This window comes from Apis laboriosa, unplaced genomic scaffold, assembly GCF_014066325.1.
Source record: "Apis laboriosa isolate Shangri-la unplaced genomic scaffold, ASM1406632v1 scaffold1_cov151, whole genome shotgun sequence".
Classification (NCBI taxonomy): domain Eukaryota; kingdom Metazoa; phylum Arthropoda; class Insecta; order Hymenoptera; family Apidae; genus Apis; species Apis laboriosa.
The window spans coordinates 4,449,420-4,465,383 of NW_025222279.1; the positions used below are offsets into that span (position 1 = coordinate 4,449,420).

At 30.7% G+C, this 15,964-nt stretch overlaps 2 protein-coding genes across 6 annotated transcripts in view; both read left to right on the forward strand.

Annotated features, from left to right (window-relative positions):
• The first annotated feature begins 187 nt into the window (after positions 1-187).
• Positions 188-1,247, forward strand: LOC122712388 (40S ribosomal protein S15Aa). The gene is made up of 4 exons (XM_043932017.1): positions 188-245; positions 610-744; positions 882-1,047; positions 1,117-1,247. The coding sequence occupies exons 2-4, from the start codon at positions 612-614 to the stop codon at positions 1,208-1,210; spliced, it is 393 nt and encodes a 130-aa protein (XP_043787952.1). The 5' UTR covers positions 188-245; positions 610-611; the 3' UTR covers positions 1,211-1,247.
• Positions 1,248-1,841: 594 nt separating this feature from the next.
• The window catches only part of LOC122712238 (protein sidekick), a 42,947-nt gene continuing 28,824 nt past the window's right edge, over positions 1,842-15,964 (forward strand). For all 5 annotated transcript variants that reach the window (XM_043931711.1, XM_043931712.1, XM_043931713.1 and 2 more), the window contains exon 1: positions 1,842-2,860. In XM_043931711.1, coding sequence (XP_043787646.1) covers positions 2,743-2,860 — 118 coding nt within the window. In that variant the 5' untranslated portion in view covers positions 1,842-2,742. The remainder of the gene's footprint in view (positions 2,861-15,964) is intronic.

Below are 15,964 nucleotides of genomic sequence, written 5' to 3' on the forward strand. Positions count from 1 at the left end.
AGTTACTTAATCATTTATTTTTTATATTTTTATAACATTTTAAATCTTGTATATTGTTATTAATACTCATAAAATAAATGACAATTATTAAAAATTACAGAACCATTATTTATTCCCAGAATTTCAACCAATAGGTTGCAAGCAAATTTAGGTGATTAATGTGGTAACTCTGCGTTGTAACTTCTTTTTTCAGTCGGTTAAACAAACGTGTACGTTGCTGTGATAAACAAAATTATAAATCGCAGGTAATCTTAGTTTTTTAACTTCATCTAATATAAATAAATTAGAAATTAGTCTGTAATTTTAATAATTTAATAATTTATAATAATATTTTATTCTGAATATATTATTCAAAAATATATAGAATATTTATATGGAATAGTAGTAGTACATTTTTCATTGTTATTGTTTTGTTTATTATAGTTAAATTATATTTATAAAATTGATTAATATCTTATTCAAGTTAATATTAGTTTATAAAAAAGTAAGAGTTCCTTGTTTAAATTTATTTTATTCATATTATAGGTTATGTATTATGACATTTCGGATATTCAGAAATCACAATCAATATAGTTTTAAAATATCTTTGTAAGATACATTTCTTTTTAGCTATGGTGCGTATGAACGTTCTCAGCGATGCTCTCAAATCCATTAACAATGCTGAAAAACGTGGAAAAAGGCAAGTGCTACTGAGGCCTTGTTCAAAAGTAATCATTAAATTTTTAACTGTAATGATGAGGAAAGGTAAGAAATTATATATAAATATTTTTTTATTTATAAAACAAAAATAAAATAGTTTCCTCATATGAATGTTTATTTCATATATACATATAATTATTACAATATGAATTTTTTTTTATTATATTATTTTTAATATTTAGGATATATTGGAGAATTTGAAATTGTTGATGATCACCGCAGTGGTAAAGTTGTAGTAAATCTTAGTGGAAGATTAAATAAATGTGGTGTAATTTCTCCTAGATTTGATGTTCCAATTAATGACATTGAAAAATGGACTAATAATCTGTTGCCATCTCGACAATTTGGGTATGCAAAACTTAGTGTTACAATAAATAATTATATTTTTATCTATTGTAATTTATATATATTTTTTAGATATGTTGTCTTAACTACAAGTGGAGGAATTATGGATCATGAAGAGGCTAGAAGAAAACATCTTGGAGGAAAAATACTTGGATTTTTCTTTTAATGCTTATTTAATTCAATAAAAACTTCTTAATATCAAATATTTTCTTTTCATTTACTAAAAATACCTATATATCTGATTTTTATTTCAAGTATTTTTGAATAAATAATAATCTGCTTGAATAAAAGCTTGTTCACTATATTTTATATTAAAATTTATATAATAAAATTTAATATAATTTTTTTATTATTCGTTTTATTATTCGAATGAAAATAAATATAAAAAAAATTTGCTTATAATAAATGCTTATAATAAATATTTTATATTTTATACGTATTACGATATAATAAAAATATAATAAAATAATATAGAAACAAAAATTTTATATTTTAATTATTTATCTTAACGAAAATATAGATATATATTAATAATTTATCAATAATAAATTTTAAAATATTTTTTATTTAAAAATGAATTGTTGCATATATAACTATAGGGAATATTACTAATATTTAACTTACAGAAGATTTCTGATTGGTTGTTATATCTTTTCGTTGACTGGTTGAATGCCACTAAGGCAGTTCGAGCATGCGCGTGATTCGATTCAACTTTACACCTCCTGTGAACGCAGCCGATGACGGTCAGTCAACAAAACTTTGTAATTCGAACGAAACTCACGGACAGGTCGCATCATGCGTCGCGTCATACAAGTTTTTACTTTTCGTTAAAATTTCGTAAAAAAAGTTTTCTGATAGTGCTTTTTATTTATATAAAAAACGTTTAAGAGAATTTCGAATAAATTTAACGGTGTTGCCAGGTGTTACCAGGTGAATGTAACCGTTTTGTGCCGCGTTACCTGAGACTTACCTGAAGGAACAGCCGTCCGAAAGAATGCATTAAAAATATAGTTTTTTTGTAGAATGCAATTATCAAAAAAGATAAGTGTTGATGAGAAATATAAAATTAAATATGTTGACATTTGGATTTCAATATTTAGAATATACATACATGTTTACCGTTCGATGATCGATGTATTGTTCAATTCTTAGAAAAATTTAAATTTTTGTGCTTGTTGTTGCAATAATTCTTGTAATTGTGATTTTATTTATCGATTTGCTTTGTTCGACAATAATTATAATAATTTGTTTTAATTCTACAAATTTCGGTATGTTTTACGTGTATATTTTTGAACGAAGATGCGGAATCCGACAATGAACTGTAAGAAAGCATTCAATGACACTTAATACTATTTAACATGAAAATTTATATATTTAACTTGCTAATTTAAAAACAAAGAAGAAATACTGATTGCTATATCAGAAAGTTGAATGGAAAACGGTACGAATGTTTCGAAAGGAGGGACTACGAATGCAACTAAAAGGAATGTTGTCTCACAGGTGTACGTCGTAATGCTCTTTCGCTACGCCTATTAAAAAAAATTGAGATTGAATTTGCACGTGAACTCGAAAATGCGGAGATCATATAGGAATTGGTACACGTTTTCGTAACTTGATCGTGTAATTGTATGATGCTCGTATAGAGTGAAGTGTAAAAAAGTGCAAGTGGTAAGAGTGGTAAAGAATTTACCAAGTAACATGGAGATGCTGTGGAGAAATGTTGTGGCGGACTTGTCGACCTTCTTAAGTACGAGGACGCGGATTTTGTTTGCCGCTGTCTATTTCATTTGGATCGCTGGAAGCGCCTGCGCCACTGGTGAGTTTTCGCGCCCATTTTCATCTTGCTTTCTATATTTTTCAATTTTCTTTCAGTAATGTTTTCTTTTGCATTTTTTTTTTCGTATTCAACGCATTTTTTATATAGTTTTTTTATTTTAAAAATTTTTTAGTTTTTTTAGTTTTTTAAATATAACAATTTTTATTTTTTATTTTTTTAAAATAAAAATCAAAAATATTTTTAAATATTTATAGATATAAAATCAAATATATATAGATAATTATAGATAATTAATTATTAATAATTAATTAATATATAATTATACATGGAAATAAGGAATATTTTATAGGATATTAATTTTATATAATATACCAATATAATAAAAAATAAATATACCAATATATATAATTTTCGGATTAAATCGAATAGTTAATCGAGTAGTTAAATCGAACATAACAGAAGAATATGAGAGACAATTATTGAAATTTAGCTCAGAATTTATGAACTCTCTGAACTTATTAGTAATTGCTATCGTTATTACGCGTACAAACGGTATTCGCTTTGTTATGAAACTGGCACAAAAACAGGATATACGCTTACTGTTACAATATTCGTAACATTCGATGTGAGCGCAAGATGACAAAAAGTTTTCCTAAAATAGGTCAAACCTAATTCGATTTAAACATATTAATAGCGATTTAAACATTGCTGAATAGAGATAAAACAATGATTTCGGTCAAATTACTTTTACATACGCGAGAGACACGAGTGATAATTGAGCAAATATTTCTCAAAAACAGAAAATGAAAATGCCTGAATTTAATTATTCGATGTATCATAAATTATTTTGAATTATTCGAATTTTCAACATTAAATGACAAAAGTTCATAAACTATTATTAATTGTAATTTAAATAATAAAAATTCAAATAATTTAATAAAAAGGATAACTTTTAAAATAATATTAATACCTGATATTGAATTATTTTCCGTATTATAGATTAAATTAAATCTTTGGGTCTGATAAAAAAACTTTGAAGCGCTTAAATGATTCGATATGGTGTATTCTTAAGTTTCTTTTAATTATGGAGTTAATCATGCGGTTATGTGATTTATTGCGATGATATCGATGGGTACCCATTTCTAGCGGTGGCATAATGTGCTTCATTACGAATATCAAGGGCAGATTGTACGCGTAATGTTACTAAGTGGGTTCACGTTAAATGGGCCATAAGTTGCTTTATGCGGTAGAACAACCGCCAAATACCGCCACAGATTTATGCTTATGAGCTCTATGATCGCGAACGTTTTCTTTTGGTGCGAATCGCGTGACTATTTCACAAACATTTAAAACTTTGAATAGATAACTTTTATCAATTACAAATTATTAATTAATTACATTTAATTCTTTAATTTTTTCAGTTATTTATTGAATTTTTTGTTTGAAAGCTATGTGATATTTATGCTATTACTAATTTTAATTATTTTTTATATTTGTCAAAAATAATTCGTGAATATTTTTAAAAAAATTACTGAATACAGGCCAAATATTAGGAAGATCATAAACTTTATAAAAAAATTTCGAAAAAAAAAGAATGCGTTTTGCAGCAAAGTAAATATTTAAATGAGTGAAAAATTGGTATAGATTTTTCTATTATAATATGGAAGTGACATTATTTATTTATATGCATGAAGTGGCACGTGCTCCGTGTATCCTTTCGGATCGTCAACTAAGAGGTCAACGGTTTAACTTCGTTCGCACAATTGGCCGGATTAACGTCGTAATAAATCTCAATTAGGATGGTTCCTACATCTTCACATACAAAAGAGTCGGATTTTTATAAATTTTTAGTTTTTTCCCCTTTCTTATATTAGTGATTCAAAGAAACCGATCAAAAATTTCCATGAATCGACAAGTGCCTGAAATGAATATTAGATTAGATATTTGAAACAAATACTCGCTAAACTATTAGACTAAGTTAAATTTTTATAATACATTTTTATTAAGAATAATTTTATTAGGTTAAATCATATATAGAATAGTCTTTGTATATTTTATATTTGTATTAAAATAAAATTTTATTTAATTTTACTGCAAATTTAGTACATTTTAAAAAGATTAAGAGATGTTTTAGTATTACTTTATATATTAATAATTTAATATGATTTACTTTAATAAAAATAATATTTTATAAGATATATAAAGATTTTTTATTGGTACAACTTTCAACTTATACACAATATTGTATATAAGTTAAAATACTCATTTTTACAGATAAATTGTATCTTATTTTTTCTCTATAATCTTTAAACGATTTGTACGTTTTTTTTTTCCTGCATTCTCTTCGATTCAGTCAGAAAGTAAGTCTATTATTATCTGCCATGAGTAACGTAGAGGCATACCTGAGTGACTTATGCATTCGGTTCGCGTTTATACGTTCCCTGTGTATCATTCTATCACCGATAATTAATATTAAAGCGCATGTATCCGTATACCATTTTAATTGCGTGTACAGTGTTACAAGTGCACGTGACTCAAGATTTGTTCAAATTTTTTAATAATGAAAAATTCATTTATAGTTTTAAAATGTACAATCTGACATAAAATTTCAAATAAGAAATTGATATTAATTTAAATACACAATTAGATGATGAGGATTGAATCACGTATAATAGAAGAATTAAATATAATATGATACAGAATTCGAGTCTATATGAGCATAAGTGAAATTATGATCAAATGAAAAATTGAATATCGATAAAAATATCGAAAAAAAGATAAAATAATAAAATATTATAATACAAATTTCATTCTACAAATTTTTCATTTCTGTAATACATACAATTTCATATAACGAGAACAACCGATCATTGATTAAATTTTCCTTTTCCTTCAAAATCATCGATTACATTATCGATAATTATCGATAAAAAGAGATAAGAAAAGAAATCTAGATCATTGAAACGATATTACAAACGATGCTCCACACATTTTACATACGTATGCAAAAAAAAAAAAAAAAAGAATTAAAATATATAAATCAATAAATGGCAAGTTAGAACAATGGTGTAGTATTCCTTCAAATATTTACTAATTCTTTTATCGATGTTGTTTAAAACATACCGCTATTAATATTAACAATATTATTCATTCACGTAACGATTTATATTCCTACATATCTTCTCTTATTTCATACATATTTATTCAACGATATAAATCATACAGATTATCATTCTTACAAATTAACAGGTTAACTTTTAACAATCGAAGTCATTTTAACAATCGAAGTCTAATTAATAATTAATTCTGCTTGAAGCTCGATTAAAATTTTTACAATTTTTTTTACAACTTCAATTTCCTATATAAATATACACAAACAGGATGCACAAAGATGCACGATTTTATTCTTTTTTTCGCTTTATTCACCGCGCGGAATATTAATATACCTGAGTACCGGCGAAATTTTTGCTCAATGTCTAAATAATTCTCTATGAAAGAACCATCACAAAACCATTGTACTACACCCTTTCACCTCGACTCGACGTGACGAAACAACGGGCGATATCTCGCGATTAAAAAGCACACACAACCCTGCGCCCGGATTTTCCTGTATAGAAACATCGTGTACGCAAAATTGGCAATGCATCTCGCATTTCGTGTCGCAAGGAAGACGAGAGTTCTCGAGTTTCCAGGTCGACGGTCATCGTGGTGCAGTAAAGGGCATATGAGGTGCATTCTGGTGTAAAGGTAAATTGCGAACGTTACGAGGGAAAAGAATATAACGCGGCGAGAAGATACATCGGCGTTTAAGACACACAGCTATATTAATTCGTGTTCAACAATCCTTTAAACACGAAAGAAACGTTATAAAATTTATAGAGAAAAGTTTAAAGAAATGAAAACGTCTGTTAATTTTTATCTCAATGAAATAGCTATATTTATAGCTGATAAAGTAAAGTTTCATCCTCTGCATAATTTTCTCGTCGTCGAGAAGAGTACCTGCTCTTTTTTATCACGGAATTAAAACGATTGAAGCAAGCGTCAATATTTAACACCCCGCACAATTTACAATTTTTTTCAATATTATCGACAAAGAGATCAATCTATTTCGATTATATTAAATTGGATTAATTTCAAAAGTCGTATCATAACAATTTTTTCAATCGCAAAGAACGGATATTATCCGTCCGTTTGTTTTATCGCGAAATTAAATTAAAAAAAAAAAAATAAATAAATATTTAAAAACGCAGCAGAATAATTTCTTTGTAATTTAAAAAAAAGAAAGAAATTTCAACGGAAGGGAGAACAATCGTTTCGAAAATGAGGCGAGTGTCATAGAAGGATAAAAAGAACGCCATCAACGTTGCGACAGTAATTACTATTTTCGCACAGGCCCTCGCACGAACGTATCAAACGATCTACATACTCCGCTCTGAAAACGCGCCCAACTCTCGCGAAGCAACTGCCCGGTAATGACTTCCTGCTTTCGCAATGCAAACGATCCACCCGCGATCGACGATACGAAAGCGAAGTTACGGACCCGCGTCGACCGTTTATCCGTGGAAAGGGTGATGACGATGATTAAATTATTATCGTTACGATACGGAGAAAGAGCATGATAGGGGGATGGTTGCACGTGAATATGGCGGGGTATCGGGTTCGATCGGCAGGAAGAGAGGATTTCTCGTGTTTCCAGATCGACGCGGTCGCCACGATGCATACGGTGTATTCGGAATAAAATTGATTCCAATTTTCATTCCAATATTATGCGAAACTGTATTCGATTTCTCTTTCGATTATCTTCACGTTCTTTTTTGGAAAAATTAAATTGAGAGAGCGATCTTTTTTGGATGGAGGAAAAGTGAGAAAGGACACGGAGATTAAAAAATTTGAATGACATCCAGGCTTTATTAATTCTCTCTATTATTAATCTTTAGGATATAAGGATCAGAAGGAAAAAAGAAAAAAATCATAAAAAAAGATCAAGAACGGTATCGTGTAAAAGGTATGACCGCTTGATGATATGGGTAGCGCATAATGCCAAGAAAGGTATCTATCACTAGCGTCAGCTTAAACCGTGGCACAATAGAGAACAAGGGCCTTTACCTGGTCCTCGAGCTCCGTCCATCGTGTATTGGCCTCCGTTCCACTCTACCATTTTCTATAGCGTTCTGTAGTCTTCGCCTTCGCCAGGTATCTGCCCTTTTCCCCTGGCCAAGGTATCGGTTAGCGATGGCTACGAACTAAAATTAATATTTCACCTGTAACTAATATGGCTTAATTATATTATTTATTCTTCGACTCAATTTCTTTTCCTTTTGAAATTTTATCGAATGTTTGATTTTTTAATATTAGTATAGTAAAAGATTAACTGCAGTAAATATGATATCATTGGAATTTTTGTCAATTTTTCTAATATTTATGATCGTATACTTTTTTTTTTTTTATATATAAATCTAACGAAGAATTTTATTCTTTATACAACAGTTGCTCCTGTTCCAAGAAATTTTCAAAAAAACTGACCTTTCTCAACTCACACTCACCCTGTATAAATCTGGAAATTGATACAATAGTCCTTTACCTATCCCAACTCAGGTAACACACGTCCCAGAATCTCGATTTTCGAAAATTTCGTTGAAGAAGAATAATTTGAAAAACATGCAAGTATCCTCAAGATATCGTTAAGAATAAGATCTATCAATTTTCATTCACCAATTGAGCACGGACAGTGGTCGGAGAAAGTGGTCACGTATTATAATAGATAAATTGCCGTTATCTATCTACTTAGTTTGTTACGCGACAATTGCACTCTTCAGTCTCGGTATCTCCTCGTTGCGACAACTGCTCCCTATCATCGTTAAATAATTTCATGCTCTGTAAATCATATCGAACCGTTTTATCGTAACTTTGATAACTTTGACGCGTAAAAAAAAAAAATAGTTTCGATTTATTTATCAGCGAAAAATTTTCATTTTTTTGAAAAATTCATTATTTTTATCTCTATAAATTTTTTATCTTTTTCTCTTCCATTTTAAACGAAACGTATTCCAGTCGATTTATATATATATATATATTGTACATGGACGAGATATTCCGTCCAAACGAGTCGCCAGATATCACAAAATGCCAGGTAAACGAAATAGAATTACAGGATATCTATCTTCTTTTTCACGAAATACAAAAACCTCATTTCGTGAAATATCTCATCGACTAAAATTTAAAATTGAAGTGTTGAAAATTTAAAAATTTCATTTTAAAAAATCGAATAACAATGGATTGAAAAGCAGTATTGTCGTTTTTAATGCGCTCTAATGAAATAGAAGGTATAGAAAAAATTCTCATCGAATAAATTAACGCAATCAACTACAACAAAATTTATAATTCACTTACGAATTAAAATTTATAAATTATTGGTTAGACACTATCGATAGATTATTAAAAAATTGGAAACGTTCTATCAATCGTTGAAATAAATCCCTAAGCTCTTTTCCCGTTCCATTACTCGTTTGGAGAATACACGTCGAATTTGTGATTTATTTGCAAATTGAAATTGATCAGAGATAGTCGATTGTTAAAGATTGGAATGGATAGTTTCCAACGATATTTCTTTACAAAACTTTAGAATAAATCGCCAAGCTCTTTTTCCACGTGTAGTAGGAGCGTTGCCCCACGGGGACGAGGAATACGTGTCTGAATGCCTTTGCTCGTCGACCGGATGCCCCCCTCTCCTTTTCCTTTTTATTTCTTCGCCGCATCATCTTCATTATCGTCATCTTTCTTCGTATAGCGGCCCAATTCGCCCCTTGCCGTGTTACACCTTCCTCTTCTCTTTCGCCAAACTACCGAATTTCGCGTTTCCGATTGCCCTCCCCTATCCTGATCCAGAGGTCGTTGAATGTTACAGCCTATTGATCCTGCTTGTTTTAGCGTGGAATTCTTTTTAATTCCTTTGATTTCTGCTGGTAAATTTAGTAATTCGATTTTTTACAATTACGGAAATCTTGAATAACAAATATCAGATATCAGATACATTTGAGCCAAACGAAGTTTCTATTTTACATTTGTCATTGAAAATTTGTTTTCTATGAATCTTTGGTTTACAAAAATAATATTAATATTCCTTTTCATATTTAATTATTTTCGTTTTTTTTTTATTATTAGCTGTAATAATTATTAAATTTTGAGAATATTCGAGACCGATTATACGTTTGGGATCATTATTTGTGGGTAAATGAAGAAGTTATAATTTATATTCATAGATTTCCAACGGGTATAATTATGGTTGTTTTCGATTTTTTATTTTATTACCTAAGATAAGATAGTTATAGATAACAAAGAATGCAAATTTTGTGCGTCCTCCAAAATTCGAAGGTACAAACGAGCCGTAAAAAAACGATAGCTATGCAATCGAGGGAAGCGAGTTGCGGAACTAATAATAAGTCTTTTGTAACGATAGTTGCGAGCGAAGATCCCACCTCGTTCCCATTGGAATGCTCTGTAGGAACACGAAGATATGAGAAAAGTTACAGAGCGGAATGACAAACGTTTGTCTTTCGAAGGAGGAAGTGAATTTCTGCGTGTCCCAGAATCGTTTTTCGGGTCGATTTGAATCTCGAAAGATGGATCGTAATTTCGATATTTTCAAGCATTCTAACGTTTCAAACATTTTCGATTTCTATTACCTTTATCTAGTTTATTTATGAAAAAGTTCGCTTCAAAACGTTAGAAATAAATTTTTTATTAATTTTGATTAAACTTCGATTGTTCGTGATATAACATTTTTCCTATCCTTACGATCGATTTTTGCCATCTGAACAAACAAGTAATGCGCTCGTATAGCAAACCCATATCGGGCTGCTATACGTTACTGCTATTTTGAACCAGATGTAACACATTTTCGTTTGATTAACGATAAACGGATACGTGCGTGCAAGGGGTAGATTATTAAATAGGTCGTTCTCACTCGAGGAATCGATTTAGAATTTTCGTATGCGGATTCACAATCCTTTTTCTTTTTTTTTTTTTAACATTTTCCAAAGCTACAATTTTATAAATAATTTTCACAAATAGATCCGCTCTTATCACCCTGTAAAATTCTCAATTATCCAAAAGTGCACCGTTCATCGTGCAGAGAATCGATCGAGCGATTTTCGATTCAAGCCTAATTCACCAACCCTAATTCATACATTTTCCTATTTACCGTTCTTGTCGCGACCCATCTCTTCGACAAAAGGGGTTGCAAAAGAAGTTTATTACAATTTCTTTCGAGCCATCGTTTCGAGTCATCGTTTGCGATAATAATTCCCATTATTATTCTCGTTGGAGCCGTCTAAGCCTGTAAAGAACCGAGAGGCAACCGGAGGTTCTGTCGTCTCATGGTAGCCGGTGCAGAGGCCACTGACCGCCCCCGGCAAGGCTTTCTCATCTTCCACTTCTTCTTTTCGGTTTTGTTCTCCGCGGTAACCTGGAGAGGTGGGGGAGAGGGGCGCACACGTGTGCCTGCGTGCTTTCGAACGCATCGACGCGCGTAAGTGGACCCAGGTTTGCAACCCGATTGAGACCAGCTCTCTTATGGAGGAATAGACGATCGACTGGAATGACGGACTATTCACGGGGAGTGTATAGTAAAGTTTGCAATTTTTCATTTTTTTTTCTTTTTTTTTTATTTACAGTCTTGTGACAAAGTTCAACGTCGCTTTATTTGTCGATTAGGTATAAAAGTAAAGTGTAAACTTGGGAAAAATGAGTTTTGAATTAGTAATTTCTGGCATTGTTTTTTGATTATTTAAGATGTTTAAGTTAAGTGGTTGGATGAAATGAGCGAGAAGTCAATGTGATTAATGATTCTTCTTTTGTGTTTAGTATTATTAAGAGATGTTAAATAGTTAACATATAAAATATTTCTTTTATATATATATATATATTTTCGATTTATCTTTTTACGTACGGTGAAAGAGAAAATATTTTTACAATACATTATTATTTAATAGTATCGTTTAATGGTACTTTCACATAATTAATAAAAAAAGAATACTTTTAAAATGAAATATAAAATTTGTTATGAAAAATCATTACACGAAGTATGCTTATTGATTTATTCCTTTTCAAATTGTGTCATCGTATTCTTTATATTTAATATTTTTCCAATTGCATCGATGTATAAATAAGAATTCGAAATTGATAAAGAAAAGAAAGAGGAGGAAATACGTCCCTTCGATTTTCTTGGAATAGTCATAAAAATTTGATGAAAAGCGAGGAAGATATAAAACCGTGTATTTCGCATAGGCCAACCACATCACCTGACAGGTCTATTTTTTCGCGAAAAAGAATCACTTTACATAACGTTAAAGCCGGCCTAGGTGGAACGACACGGCCGAGGTTTAGCTGATCTTGCATTTCCCTCGGTTCTCTCTCTCTTTGACTTGGAAATGAACAGGAAGCGAAGGATGAAAATGTTCCAACGAGAAATCCAAGGATTACGCGTGCGTTCGTTTAATTTCTCGCGTTGTGTACGCGCGAATCGATCAGCGGATCGTGACCAATTCGCTTTTTCGAAACTTTCGTTTCCCTTCTCGATGAAAGTTTTCTTCGAACGCTTGTGAAATTTTTCGAAGGAACCGAGGACGTCGTGTTGCAATCGGGTATTTTTTCCCTTCTTTTTTTTTCACCTTCATTTAAGAAATTTAAGAATTAAGTATGATAAAGATATTAATACATCACAGAAATATTAAATTCTTTGGAATGCTTTTAAAATTTTTCGAAAGTTATGGTAGAGGTTATGATCACAACGTGTGAAACTTTAGAGGTTATGTACTTTCACTTCTTTTTGAAGTTCATCGAAATTATTTATTTTAAGAATAATTAGCAATGAATTATCAAAAAAAAAAGAAAAGAAATATTAAATTGAATTAAATTTATATTGGAAATTGTTACAATTATTCGCTTTTGGAATTTTAAAAAAGGAATTTTTTTAAAGCGTTCAATAACTTTTAATAGATAGAATTTAATTGATATAATCTGTTGGTACATTTCAGAATTTAGAAATAAATCCTAAAAGTAGATTTCTTCGGTAGATTTCCAAGCAATGACTAAACCAGACGCGAACGGTTCCCTCAGTATGCTGCGCGGACAGTGACTCGATTCAAAGGAATCCTTTCAAGACCCCTCGATAGCCGGAGCTCGATGAGCCTTCACGATACGAAGAAATCAAACTTTCAAACGATACTAAGAATTTAATGATACAAATTTTTTTTAACTGAGAAAGAACATCTTGATGGATCAGATCTAGAAAGATCCACGTAAATCCAAACTTAATTTAATTAACGATTCAATTCTCTGATCATATTTTTCATTATAAAATAATCATCTCATTTTTACTTAAGAATTAATACAATTTAATTTATCTCCTAAATATCATAATGAGTATTTCACTTTGAATATCTTATATATTTTTATATATTATACGTGTTTTTCTATCACTAAGATATATTATATTTAGTATTATACGTAATGGTATATTACATAACCTCATAACTTCATGGTTAAAGAAAATTAAAATTCATAAGTTGGCAAAGATTGAAGATTATATCAATGTTTTTCATTGAAAAAAAATCTAAGAGGAAGAAAAAAGAAATAGAAAAAAAAAATCCAAGGAAACGTTTTCCTTCCTTTTCCATCAAATTACCTTTTGGTAGCACGCCAATCGTATTCGTTCATCCGCCTCTCTTCGCTGCATACCGATTCAAGGATGCAGCAATGGTATCGAGAACTCCTCTCTCTTGTCCAATAGATATTTATCGTCCACGTGTTGTTTGTTATGAAACGGTCCTACCGAATGCAAGAAAAAAAGACCAATAAAAGAGTAAACGCTTTCAAAGCTGTACGCGCCTTCTCTATGAACGATGTTCCGTTATGAAATTCCTCTCCATTCCTCGTATATTATGGTGCGTCTACACTTGTTACGTATCCTCATGATGCAACACGGTGCAATTGTAATTTCATCCAGAGATAGAATCCATAAAGTTTTTGAAATCTTTCAAAATTTAAAACAATTTTTTTCTAAGCGAAATCGAAGAAAAAAAAATTAATAAAATAGATATAAAGATTATATAAAAATAGAAAGATAAAAAAAAATGAGAAAAAACTTTTCAAACTTTTATTTTTACAATAGCAGAAAGTTTTTTTTGATTCGAAAAACTCGAGATTGAGTTTCGAAAAGTTTCGAGTATTCCATCTAAGATAAATTCTTCGCACCGTATCGCATCACTGCACGATACTCGACCGCAATACGACACGAGGATCTGTAACAAGTGCAGAATCACGTTTAGAGGCGCGAAAGTGCTGAAACGCGTGACCTGTCGTCTTTCCCTCGTATCTGATATTCGTACGCATCGTGTGCAGCCGTCAGGGAACAAGTTTATTGTTTTAAGGTCTGTCACGCCTCGTTTTCCATCTTTTTTTCGTTTCCTTCACATTTTTTTCTTTCCTTTCGTCTTAGGTTGTCGACCGCTACTCGCAAGATTCGCGAGGTCGTATTGAAAGATTCTTACTCTCCCTCCCTCTTAGAGCGTTCAAAGAGCGAAAAAGAGACGCACAATGGAGAATAGAGGAGAGACTGTGGAGAAGAGAGGGGGGGATCTCTTTCAGACTAGCCTGGCTCTATAAGCTTCTTTGAACCGAGAGTGAAGCCCAGGCTATCAAGACGGTCTTAAACAGCTCTGAAATTCATGACTCGAGAATGGTGAACAGAGAACACTGGTTGCTAATCTTTCGTGTTTTGCGCGTATACAAGGGAAATGGTTTATTTCGATAATTGAATTATAGATTTGTCAACAAAATTTTGATATCGTTCCTCCTCTTTAAGTTTTTTATTATCTGTTCTGTATTGGAAAAATTTTATGAAATTACTCTATACGGATTGTTGCTAAAAAATTAATAAAGTTAACTGATCTATCAGACAGCGAATCATTATATATAGCATTTTATTATGAAATTTAACTGTTCAATGGAGTGGAAAAAAAATATATATATAGAGAGAGAAACAAATTGAAGATCCTAAAAAAAAATATAAAAAAATGAGATGCTAACAACTTTTAGATAATATCCTGAAGTATATGAACAAAAAAATATATAGAGAGAGAGAAAGAGAGAGAGAAAGAAATTGAAGATCCTAAAAAAATATAAAAAAATGAGGTGCTAACAACTTTTAGATAATATCCTGAAGTATATGAACAAACGAGTCACTGTAACGCACAGCTAAAGTAACGCGATTTTGTACCTTGGCTGTTTTTCAAGGGCCAAGCACCACTCGCGCGAAGTACTCTGCTCTTTTTATTTGTAATGAATTACGGAGCACGTCTATTGTGAAGACGAAAGTGCACTTAACTTACGCTCATATATGCGTGCATTTATGAGAATTAATGTAGCTTCGCTATTAACTGTAAGAAGGTTAATTATATCTAAAATTTTCACACGACTCTTATAATTTAATGTTTTTACTTATTTTTGTACATTTTTTTTAAGTATCGCTTTTTTTGCTTAATAGTTTTTCTACAAAAGAATTAAAAAAATTGAAAATTTAAAAATAAATTAGATTCCTTCTTTTTATATTTTTTTTCTCTGTCACAAAAAAATACCCCAAGTTTAAGATCTACTTTTTTAATTAACTTTGTAACTTTTATACACTTTATAGTTTTAACTGGAACGAGGCTCGAAGTTATCTCACCAGATTAAATAGACCTTTTTGGACATGAGATTCGTTATCTGACACGGTATAATAAACCGGTGAAACTGTTACACTTTTAATGTCCTTTCGTAGTCGGGTTCATGTAACCGAGAATTTCCTGCTGATAGAGACCTTGAGCGTACGCATTGCCAACGTACTTACTACTCCATTCACTGGTTATTTTCACTTTTCACGCATTACACTGTTGTTAGTCACAATAGTTGAACAGAACATGAAGATAATAAAAAAGTTGAAATCATGAAAAATATACATATTTATGAGAATGGGAATTGCTTGTATTCGCAAAAATATACTAAGATAATAAATTAATAAAAATATTAAGTTATCAAAATTTTGATTCCAAAAAATTGTTCAATTAATTATAAATTTTTTTTCAGTTTTAAATACAATTTATAACT

Bases quoted from the DNA above. Each gene is read 5' to 3' on its own strand.
- LOC122712388 (XM_043932017.1), top strand. From the start codon at position 612: ATGGTGCGTATGAACGTTCTCAGCGATGCTCTCAAATCCATTAACAAT. The intron at 745-881 runs GTAAGAAATTAT...TTTAATATTTAG, and splicing joins AACTGTAATGATGAGGAAAG to GATATATTGGAGAATTTGAA. The intron at 1,048-1,116 runs GTATGCAAAACT...TATATTTTTTAG, and splicing joins TTGCCATCTCGACAATTTGG to ATATGTTGTCTTAACTACAA.